The sequence below is a fragment of the Cyrtonyx montezumae genome, unplaced genomic scaffold (genome assembly GCF_038088225.1).
Source record: "Cyrtonyx montezumae isolate F1298 unplaced genomic scaffold, pur_monq_1.0 scaffold_4, whole genome shotgun sequence".
In the NCBI taxonomy this organism is placed as follows: domain Eukaryota; kingdom Metazoa; phylum Chordata; class Aves; order Galliformes; family Odontophoridae; genus Cyrtonyx; species Cyrtonyx montezumae.
Window position 1 is genome coordinate 18535153 of NW_027072045.1, and position 12215 is coordinate 18547367.

Sequence of the window (12215 nt, forward strand, 5' to 3'; positions counted from 1 at the left end):
CAAATACAGAACTGGGATGGGTTCTGGGGAAGGCTGGACTGCACGGTAGAACAATCCATTTTGGTAAATTAAACTCACAAGAACTACAACTCTGAGTTGGCTGGAAACTGGAAGGTCCTCATGGGAAAAAAAAATGCAGTTCTATTCTAATCTAGGTGCCTAAATGCAGCAGGGATAGGATACTGGGCTATATAGCTGTGGTGTGTTCCAGGACACCTACTCACATGTTTTGATCAAATATCCAGACTGAAGAAATGTAAATATTTTTAGTTTCCACATATTATGTTTTCACAGAGTTAAAAACTGAAAATTCAAGCCAAACAGAGCAACAAGTAAAATAAATGAATAGATGGGAAAGCCAACTGCTCCAGTTCTTCAGTATGAAAAATCTTATAAACTAGTGATATGGAACTACTGACTCAAAATATAGTTCAATACCATCATTCTGATGGCTACGTTCAGAGACAGGAGAAATGAAAAAGAAAAAAAGAAAACAAACAAAAAAAACCCCACAACCCTTCAGAGCTATTTAATAAATGATTACTTAAGGGATTTTATTTGCTTAAAACAATCGCTCTGCCTCAGCTAAAGTAGTGATCTGGAAAGCCAGCATTAAAAAATTATTTGTTCTAATCTATTCCAAACTTGGGTTTGGCATCTAATCCCTCTTCATTACCAAATATCTTTATAACCAAATAACTGAAATAAAGATATTGAAGTAGTGTTCTCAGTTGTTCAAAGGTACATACAGTAAATGACCCACAACTTTAACGACATTTAGGGTCACTCAAGCAGTCAATTTTGTTACTCTTATTAACAATACATGAAAAATTGCTGACTATGTCAAACTGTTTTGAAGACCACTTTATGGACAAATTTCTTAATGGACTTATTATTAAATATAGGCACGAATTAATAAGAATTGTTTCAGAAAGAATAGTTAATTAGAGACAGGTTTATAATGACAGTCAATAAGCATGAAGTATTCTAAAGCAGTAACTTCAGTTGGTCTAGATTCATAAAATTAGAATTTATTACATTAATTCAGCTTAATCATTTACAGTTATTCTTTGGTTTGTGAACTTACAGTTTTATATATAACAAGTAATTTTGCAGAAATTTGAGAGAATTATGAATTTTACAACAATAAAATGGCATTCCTTTGTGGGCTTTTTCCACATTTCAAAAGTCAGGAATTTCAGTATTCATCCTTTCATTGAGGAAATAAAGACAAAGAAAAGCATTTGAAAAACTGCCATCCCTCTTTTAGCAGATCTCATTGTTTCTTTTTTCTGTTTAAGCTAAAGGCATTGCCTCTATAATATCTGCTAAAGCTTCATGAGGTATCATAGAAACAGAATCATAGGGGTTGGAAGGGACCTCAAGAGATCATTGAGTCCAACCCCCCTGCCAAAGCAGGTTCCCTACACCAGGTCGTACAGGTTGGTGTCCAGGGGGGTCTTGAATACCTCCAGAGAAGGAGATTTCAAAACTCCCCTGGGCAGCCTGTGCCAGTGCTCCATCATCCTCACCATAAAGAGGAAGCTATATGACAGTTAGGTCCTTACATATGCAGACAGCAACTGGCATTCTTTCAGTATACGTTAAATCATACTAATAAATAAAATAAATGCCAAATATCTATGATTGGTATAACTTTCTTTTCTGATATTTATACCTCAAATGCTGTCCTCCTCCACTCTTCTTCAAGTACACAAAAATAGGTATGAAAATCCTGAAAATTTAGTGTGACTCTAGAAGCATCTGTTACTCATGAAATGAAAGGGAAACGAGAGAAACAGTGACCATGGGGAAAAAAAAATTAAATAATATTAAAAATCAGCCTCACAGATAGATTCCCAATAGCACTGGATGAACTTATTTTCTCAAAATTTCTAAAAAAAAAAAAAAAAAAAGAAAAAAAGAAAAAAAGTAATCAAATTGAGTTGGAAGGGACCCTTAAAGGCCATCTAGTCCATCTCCCCTGCAGCAAACTGGGGCACCTACAGTTCCATCAGGTGCCCTGTCCAGCCTCATCCTGGGTGCCTCCAAGCAGGGGGCATCCACCACCTCACCGGGCCACCTGTCATCATTGTAAATAATGCCTTATCATCACTGTAAACAATGTTTTCCTTATAGGCATATTAATTTTCTGAGAGCTTATTGTTTCCAAATGCAGAGAGAAAACTGCAGAAATTACTCTTACATGCATCAGTGGTTTAACAGATACCTGAATACATGGTGTTGTAACTCCCACAGATTGAGTCCATTTTCTAAACACCATGTAATCCAAGTTCTGTTAAACACAGTATTGTACTTCAAAGAGTAGCATGAAGCATATGACAAAATTCTACCCTTTCCTATTTACATATAACTACTTTGCCACAGATGAGATATCAAATCAGAGCCTTGTGTAATAAATAAATCTTATGATGAGAAGTTGGTACATACAATCCACAATATGAGCACCTAACAAAAAATAAGTTTTGTAATGATGACATTCATTACAGATAGAATATCATGTACTGTTTTATTGCCATGAAAACAACTTTTGTTTTGAAGACTTAATAGAGCAATGTCAGTAATGGACCTGGACCAGGTTTGCAGTTTGAAGTCTGCAGGAACAACTACACGTCTTTAAACAGTGAAAGCTTGTGCATTTTGACCATGCCACTTTTCCTGCATCCCAATCATAGTGTGGCTATGTCATGGCTTTTGCAGATGTATTTGTCAACTACTACAGTCATTGCTGAGAACAGTTCATTAACTTGATCTAATTTAAGATGGAGCTATATGATAAACTCAGCATGTGAATAATGATAGCTATATCACAGGAGAAAGGAATGCAGTCCCATAAGCTTAGGTTTGCCTACATATTGAAAAGTTTAGTTTTCTGGCTCAAGAACTGCAATAAGAATAACATGTCAAGATTTCATCTTATATCACTATAATTACTTGTATTATACACTTTTCACAGTTTTGGAAGGATGGTTGTAATATTGTTTGAACACTGTCACAAAGGGTAGAGAAAACTAGAAATTAGACCTCCTCTTCCCTTCTAAGCAATTTACAATTCTAGGTTTGTGAAGCAAATCTGACCATCAAGACATTTCCCTTCAACTATCAGCAACATGGGCAGCAGTTCAATATAAAAACACTGTTTGACACAACCACATTCAGACTTCTCCGTGCTGCTGGCTGCAGTTCTAATGATAAACTCCGTTTGGTTCTGACTCCTTACATTTTTCTTCTTTGAAAGTTGTGTAATAGGATCAACTCCATCTGCCTGGCCCCAGTTCCAGGCAGTGCTGAACTCCAGGGCTTAAGTCAGACCTCTCTGAGGACCCATATCCTCAATAGTTTCAGTTCCAATCAGTAAGTTCAGAAGAAACGGATAAAGTGAGTCAAGGACCAAAGGTAATGAAGGAAGATGTAATGGAGGGTTTTAGAAAGATCTGGAATGTCATGAAGGACAAGAGAAGAGGTGGAGGCTGTGAGCTGGAATCAGCAGCACACAAGTGAAAGTGCAAGAGCTAGTGGAGAAATGAGTGCACAAGGGAAAGTGAGAATAGAGCATACAGATGAGAGAGACAGGAGTAGTTCAGTTCTGCTTTTAATTTTTTGATATGCATTTACAGCAAAGGATAGTGTATAATACATGCCAGCACTAAATAAAAAAGTGCAGGTGAGAGACAGAATTGCAATAAATATCAATGAAAAATAGTAGAAGCAAAGTGCATAATTACAAGGTTTTGAGACTAATGGGAGACTGCTCCATGTATACAAAATGGCCCATGGAAAACAGAATTAACCAGGACAAATGGTAGCATGCAAATACACAGTATTTAGGAGTTGCAGTCAGTTTGATTCCTCAGTATTAGCAATGAGTATTTTCTTCATTGACAATAAGTTTCTTGTTGCTCAAGGTTACTACCACACTCCTGTTGAGGAACCTTTCCTAGCATTTCAGTATACTTCCTTTGAAGTTTCTATAAAACTTCCTGTACTGAGAAAGTTCTGAACACACAGGTTATGCTTTTCTCCCATCTCTCAGAAGTTGATACCATGTTGATAAGTGCAGGTATCCAAAGAATTGTTGCCTGGGAAATTATACCACATCAAAATGTTAATTGTTTGATTTTTTTCCCTTAATTCTGTGCTTCTCTTCAAGTTTTCCAAGCCTGATTTTGATACTGCTAGCTTTATTTTCCATCTATGATTTTCTTCTTTCTTTTCTCGAGTTACATAAAAGCATAGATTTGGAAGGTGAAAGTTTACCTATAAAACATGCATGAATGCACTTTCTGGGGTATTTCTTTATCATAAAATAAAAGGAAGAATTTAATGAAGAGACATCATCTTGACTGTTTCTAGAAGTAAGAAATCACAGTACTTCTGCAATAAACTAGGAAAATCATAATTGTTACTTTGGAGGTCATGATTAATCAAGTTACTCAAAAACTATGATACCTTACTAACAGAGAAAATCCTTTAAACTTCATTCTGTGTTATACAAATCCTTCAGTATATACACTGAACTTGCATGCCAGTGCCTTTACACCTCTATGAGATTTTATTAACCAATTTAAAAGGCAACCACTTACCAAAGGAAAGCTTAAAACACAAGCTTAAAAGAACTTGCTCACTTATGCATAGCTATCAGCAAATCTGAATCCTATATGATCTAGAAATAACCCTTGGGTTTTTGTGAAGATTAATAGGTCTATGAGTGTAATACCCATAAACCACTGGGTGTTTACTTCATTGGCAGAACAGTTTATACATTTGACATACTGCTGTTCGGATAAGATTATATCTGACTTAGAACAGAAAAGAAACTGTCAACAAGGCTGTAAGACTATAACAGAAAATGCAAAAGCAGTTTTCATATGACTAAATATACCTTCAGAATACTCCCAAATCAGTCCCAGGCATGAAAACACAGTTGGAAACAATTTTAAGAGAAGGGTGAAGAATGGCATGCTGCCACAAAAATAAGAACCGAGTCTGAACTTTCTCTGTATTACGTAATTTCCAAAGTAAATGGAAAAAAATAATAGTATTATAAACAACATAGTGCTTTTAGCCAACTTAGATTTGGGAAGACCAGAACCAGACAGCAAACTTGCAACTGTCCAGAGCTAATCAGAGCTGATTAAGGCAGCACACACCCAACCTTTTCATCCTTCTGCATGCTTCTGAAGCTGTACTGTTTTTTATAGCCTATATGGAAGATGGAAAAGGAGGAAGCTTAGAAATCTATTTTCTTCAAACTCAAAAAAAAATTTTTAAAGCACAAGTACAGATTTTTGATAGATTAATAAAGCGGTGAAATTCAAGCTTGCACAAAATTCTGACTCTCATGTCAGAGAGAGTTTGAAAGCTTCTTTTTTTCATGTGTATATATGCGTATAAACATATATGTATATGCACAGATAAGTTTCCTCCCCTACTCTCTGCCTCAGTAAAGACAGACTGAACTCGAACTTACTAGTTTATGCCAGTTCTGCATGGAGAAAGCAGGAGTAAAGACAGAAGTAAGGAACCTAGGGGTGGAGTACGTGGAGCATGGATGAATACAACAGCTGCAAAATACATTCTGACAGAGGGCCTCAAGTAGGGCACACTTTGCACAAGGAAGCAGTGCTCCTTGGCTACTTCTGCCCAGTACTGGCAGTACTTCTGGGTCTGTATCAATGGCAAAGTAACAAATGGACTTCTAGAGTCACAAGTGCTAGCAAGACCACACAGCATCGGTATATGTGCGATTTTGAACCTCTGAATGATGCAGAAAAAAGAGAACATACAGGAATATCAAACTTTGTGTGCTTCACGTTAGTAGGACCTTTTAGTCCCTTCCTTTCTGACTGTTAGAACTGTTACTGAACAGTTATTTCCCCTTCTTCACCTCTCTCTCCACCATGCCATTTCTCCCCTCATCACCTCAGCTCTCCTCATGCTGCTAGGTTTTTAGAACGGCTCAAGGAAAGAAAAATTTATCTTGAGGAAATATTTATTTTCTTCTTAAAACAAAACTACAAAAAGAAAAGAAAAAAAGCACTATGTCACCAAATCTAAAGAGCATCCCAGTTTAAGGGATGACAGTACCTAGGTCCCAAGGGGCAGCAACTCACACAGCTTCCTATAATGGGAAATTCCACATCCATAAACCTCTCTCTCCAAGGCCATCACATCAGGTGAGAGTATCTGCACTTCAAAAGCATTACACTGTTGCACCTATCTTCTACATTAAAACTAAATGGATTTTATGAATACTAGGGTAACCTACAGAAAATAAAAGAAGAAAGAAAAGGAAGGTAGTGACATGTTAAAATCTCTCTCTGCTTTGGGCAAACATGGTCATAGCTAACCAAATTATACCATATCATAAAACCCCAATTTCATTTAGGACTTCTCTGTAGGTATCAGATATATCTTAATACAAACATGCACTGCTATCCTCCTGTCTATCTCAGCAGTTTATTTATATCTCTGGAATGAAACTAAGTGTGAGATACTGCAAATTTCCCAGCATGCAGCAAAAAAAGAACTGGGTTTCTACATTAAATTACCAAATTAATGAACCATTAATGAACCTGGAACAGCAAATAACTATCTGTTTCCAAAAATTCTTACCTCTTTCCTTTCCACTAACTGTTTTCTTCAGAGAAAGTAACCTTGAGAACCAGGAGGATATGTGGCATTTTTTTCAATGTATAACATTCACAAATTAATCAAAAGAGAAAGAATTTCAGCCTGTGTGGTATTTTGAATATCATTTATAAATAAATCTCAGTTTGTCTAAGCAGAACCTTTTTGCCCTCCTCTCTTGTTAAAATTTCCACTCATGCCCATGGATTGGCTTCACTAACAGTAAGCAGTAATTCAGAAGCGGTCAGAGCACTTCACAGTACTGACACACATGCAAGACAATTCAAACCCAGACATCCTCTCATCAGAAATAACATGAAGAAAAATTATTATTTTCAGTTATGGTATTTTCTGCCATCAAGGAAATTTAGACTAGTATCTGAAGACCTTTCTTCCCTACTATTTTCTTTTATCTTAGTTTCACCTTTCCCAAGCATTCCTCTCAGACCTTCCATGCATCAACTTGCTTTATGATAGGAATTTTTTTCACAAGAAACAGACTTTGTTTTCTAAGAGCTTTTGGAGAAAGCATGTATAAATATGTATACATCCATCAATAATGGAGCAGGAAACCTGGTTTTTATTCTTCTTTTTTTTCCTGGCACTTTGAGTGAACACAGGAAGTTAACTAAGGTGAAAATGTCTGTGAAAACTTTTAGAATGAGAACTACCCTACATACTTTAGGAATCCAGTTATTTGGAAACCAGCAATAATACGTGAGACCTTATACAACTAAAGAAAAAAAAAAAAAAGCAAGTTTTAAGATGGGGAGATAAAACTAATGAATACTATTTTTTGTTCATTCTTCCCTCAATTCTTGCTTTGTTTGATTTGGCTAGCTTAAAGTCTCAGCTCTTTGGAACAACAACAAAAAAAAATTAGATATATTTTTACAGTAAGATGCTTACATTAACTAAATCGTATTTATGTATCCTAAGCTGAAGTAATATAGAAGTGTAAAACTCAGGACTGAACATGAAAAATATACAGTAATATAATAAGTTAGAATAAATATCAGTAGACCTGACATAAATGAATGTGACATTAAAGTAATTTGGGGGCAGAAAAGCAGGGTGAATGTTGCATTCAGAAGGCTTGCTAATGTTTGGGAAGCGCTCTGTGGATGGAAACGCCTGCTGTACACATTATGCCTATGGGTTTCCACTGGAGTCACGTAGCCCCATTCTGAAACTGATAATCTGAGGAATTTGAGACAACCTCTAATTTACAATCAAAAATAAACATAAATATGAAGAGTCATATATAAGAGTTGCTATGACCATACACTACCCTAATTTTTTTCACATCTACAACGACATTTAAAACAATAGACGTACCCAGGCATATCTGGGCAAAATTTAGAAAAATAACACCCTCCTGAATACGTTAGACCTCCTTTTGAATTGGGAGGGAGGGAAAATAAGTAATGCTTCTATGCGAAACTGATGACCTTTATAATTTCAAAATATATTCTGCTCAGCTGTATCAAGAGCTGTAATGAACTGGGAACTTCTAAGAACTATAAGGTTAAACATCTTGGCACCATTTGATAGGAAAAAAGAAAAAGAAAAAAAAGTACAGATAGTAAGTGACCTGCAGATATACCATCCCATTTACGTGGAATAATGCAGAACAGAACCTAACTGCTAATCCCTGAAATTTCAAATTGTAGGACTCCTGCAATGCAAAAAGTGGCAAACTCAGTTTTACTGTCTCATTCTGCATAGCCCCAACTTCAGCAGCTCAATCAAAAGTTTAAACCTAGTCAGTCTTTAATGTTATCCTTGAACAAACCAATCACGCAATTTAAAAATAATAATTTATAAAGTATCAATTCATTATAAGAATTCCCACATATTTGGCCATAAAGCTGTGACTGAGAAAACCATTATCATGGAGGGATGCAATCCTTCCTTGTTGGGTCTACATCTGCTGAGAGAAATCTGGGGAGCTCCCATAATTTTGTGAGGACACAGCAATTTTCTCCATGGAAATCAAGAAAAGTAACACACCCCCTCTGCCCCCTCACTGATATACAAGGCACAGAAATGTAGCATGCAAATCAAAAAAGTTTAGAATTCCTTCTAACAAAATACACATAAATACTTTGTGAAACTACAACTGTTCTTTTTTTCTTTCAATCGAAATCAAGCACTTGAATCCCATTTCCAAAGAAGTAAATACTAAATAAAGCCAGCAAAACAGAGAGCACAGAACAAGGCTCTTTGTGTTTTCTTTTTCTTTTTCTTTTTGTTTTTAATATAAAGAGGTGAGAATAGTTCTTTTATCAGCTCATATTTTTATTTCATTTCTGGTGTTGGGAGCAATCAGGCAGCACTGAATAGCTCCAGCATTCATCTGAATCATCTGATTTCCAAGAAACTAGATGTACTTTTCCACTAGAAGTAATTGGTCCCAACTGGTCAAGAATATGGGTTTCTCCAGTGACTTTATGCTAGTTTATGTTAAGACAAGCCAGAGTGTACCAAATTCCAGAAGTACTTTCTGCAGTACTACTTTTGGTGCCATAAAGTGCCAGAATCATTGAGTTTGGCCAAGTCTCCTGGTCAGTTGGGTGAAAAAAAAAAGTCATTAAACTAACAAGTCATAACTTCTTAAATTTGCTGGCAAGCGATATTACCTAGCATGTAAATGCAAACTCGAAGAACTACAACTTCATCTCTTAATGGCTAAAGAGATACAGCAGAGTTAACTCCTATGACATCTTTGCAGAGCAGTTAAGTTTGGCTTTAACTTCTCCTTCCAAAAGAAACAGTGCTAGAGAAGCAGCATTCCTATATGATATATATGAAGAGGATTTAATCTGACAAAAAAATTACTATTCATTACACTGTTCCTTAAAAGTGCTGCTACATCTGAACGTGCATTCTTTTATTCACCTCTATATTTCTTAATTTTTAAAGCAATCGAAAAGGTTGTGCTCCATATGTTAAAGTTCTTTTTTCTCTCTGTGGGCCCATAAAACTGAATGGAAATAGGCAGTGTCTACTGCAGTATTCTCTTTTGCCTAACTCTTCCACGCAGCTACAAAAACAAATGTAAGAGTGGTGCTGTTTGAGCTTTTTATCATTATTTTCTGCAGCTGGCCAAATCTCACAAGTGTAATTCCATTCATCAAAAACAGCTTCTCCTGGAAAATCTTTGACACATTCAATCAACTTGTCATCTGTAAGTTCCAACTACTGAAAATTATTACATCCCTAACTCAGATTCTAACTTTTTTTCCTTTTTATCTTCAAGACTCAGCTTTAGATTTGCTTTTGAGGAAGAAAAAAACTGAGACAGACAGTAAAAAAAAAGGCCATACATTTAGGTGATACAAGGTATTGTGTACTTCACTGAATCAAACCCAGCAAATAAAACCAAGGGCGTTTGTGTTTTGTCCCAGCCAAGTACAACTAACCATCTATCAGGTCATAGATTTCTCTGAGTGAGTTTAAAAAAAAAAAAAAAGTAATAACATGGTAGCTTCCTAACAAGTCTGAGCAAGCATTACCTGAAATGTGCTTCTTTGGGGTGAGAGCAACATGTTTGCTTTTGGTACCCTGATACACAGATGCAAGTAAGCAAATCCTCCCACCTACCACTTCACACATGCCACCTCCTCCATCCATCTTTTCTCACTTCTGTTTCTAATTCAATTACTTTTCACTACAGTGAATACATACTTCTGTTGATCCTTTGGTCAGATGGATTCATCTACTAGTATTCAGTCAAAGGAAAAGCTTTAAAAAAAAAATCCCAATAAAACTCTCCAAATCAATGCTTAGGAACAAAAGCCTTTGTAGATATGCTGAGTATAAAAGTTTCTGCAGACCTTTAACCAGTGAGAAGAAAAAATAGTTTGTGTCAACATTTTACACCCTTCCAGGAGTATATACTATAAAGCCAGTTACATAAACCACAGAAGTAGGAGTGAATTTACCACCTAAGTCAAAACTTAGGTTGGTGTCATAAAATGATTCTTAAAAAGTCTATTAAATTTAGCTGGGAGTGTAGTTATTACATCTTGTACATTAACAAGCAAAGCCCTCCCGGATGAGCAATCAGCACACAGCTAATCAGCACCAAGTCACTCAGCAGTCAGCCTTGGAGCTGAACTGAAGCATACGCAGCACATCTGCAAATTTACAGCACGGGCTCCCCAGCTGTTATAAATTACTATCTTTACCAGTTGTCTCCTAGAAGTGTTGACTTAAAGAAAATGCAGTGAACAGTGGAGATGTTCACAGCAGGAATTGTCAACAGAAATAAATTCAACAGTAAAAGAGCTGTTGGAAATGTGCACAATCTAGAGGGCGAGTGTCACAGATCCGTTACTGCTTGGGTTCGTCACAGGCACGTTACTTTCACCTGTGTTTGGCAATACAATTACAAGTTCTACCAGCACGCGAACAACACACTGCGTTTATTCAAGTTCGTGCAACAGGCAACAAAATAGCATCAAAAATAAATAAATAAGCAAAGCACAAAGATGAGAGGCATTCTGAGTTGCAATTCGGAACAGTATCTGAGAGTTGGTCGTTTCAATAGGTTGTACAGTAACTATTGCTAAGAGAGGAGATGTCAAGTGACAAACTTTATGTAGAGAAGATGAGAGAGGAAGGGGAAAGCTGGTTCGTCTCAAAGCACACCGTTCACCAGCATCGTTCATTCAGTGTTGGGACGCTTTCAGCCCGCTCTGCCACCGGCAGAAAGGTGTACCGGTGAGCTCCATCAGTTCTGCCAGCACTGACATTTCCCAACGCACCGCAATTGACATCACGGGAAGCCCAGCTCCCCCAGCTCGACCGTAACGCCAAAAAGAGTTTCCAAACAGAGAAGAAAAAAGAAAAAAGGCAAACTCGCACGTACTTTTTAACAGCCGGGCAGGGCTCGGGGCCGCTTTTCCCGGCCCCGCGGTAGCGGTACGGCCGCGCCCATGCGTCCCCCCCCCGCGCCCCGCATCCCTCCCGCCGCCCGCCGCCAGGTGCGTCGCTCGCGGGCCGTACTCACAGGGACACGGTGCGGTTGGGCAGCACGGCGGGCTGCAAAGTTTCCACCAAGTCGCCGCCGCTGCAGACCACTTTGATGCGCAGGGCCGGGCGGCCGGGCCCCTTGGCTCGTTCGGCGGCGCAGAGGCAACGGTCCACGATGAGGTCGGGGCAGTTCCTGCTGCCCCCGCACAGCCCCAGCACGGCGGCCACCAGGCAGAGGCGGCGGCACAGCCCACGCATGCTGAGGCAGCGAGCGAGCCCCTGCCGCCGCGCATGGCACGCGCCGATCCGCGCCGCTCCGCGGGCAGCGCGCTCCCCTCCACGCCTCCCGCGCCCACCCCGCCCCGCCCCGCCGCGCCTCTCGCTGCGGCCGGCTCCGCTCTGAGGGACCCCCCCTCCTTTCCTCCTCCTCCTGCGAGGAGCCGCCGCTCCTTTCCTGCCGCAGCCCGTACAGCCGCGGCGTTGGGCGGACCCTCCTTCAGCCGCCGGGTCCGCCCGCAGCGCCCGGCAGCGATGGGGTGGATGCTGCACCCGAGCAGCCAGGAGTTGGGAAAGAGGTGAAAAAT

The 12215-nt window shown here is 38.8% G+C and overlaps 1 protein-coding gene across 1 annotated transcript in view; it reads right to left on the reverse strand.

Moving 5' to 3' along the window:
* ADGRA1 (adhesion G protein-coupled receptor A1) overlaps positions 1-11889 on the reverse strand; it is a 248280-nt gene extending 236391 nt beyond the window's left edge. Inside the window, exon 1 of the mRNA XM_065746714.1 lies at positions 11669-11889. Within this exon, the coding sequence (XP_065602786.1) occupies positions 11669-11889 (221 nt within the window). The remainder of the gene's footprint in view (positions 1-11668) is intronic.
* Between the last annotated feature and the right edge of the window lie 326 nt (positions 11890-12215).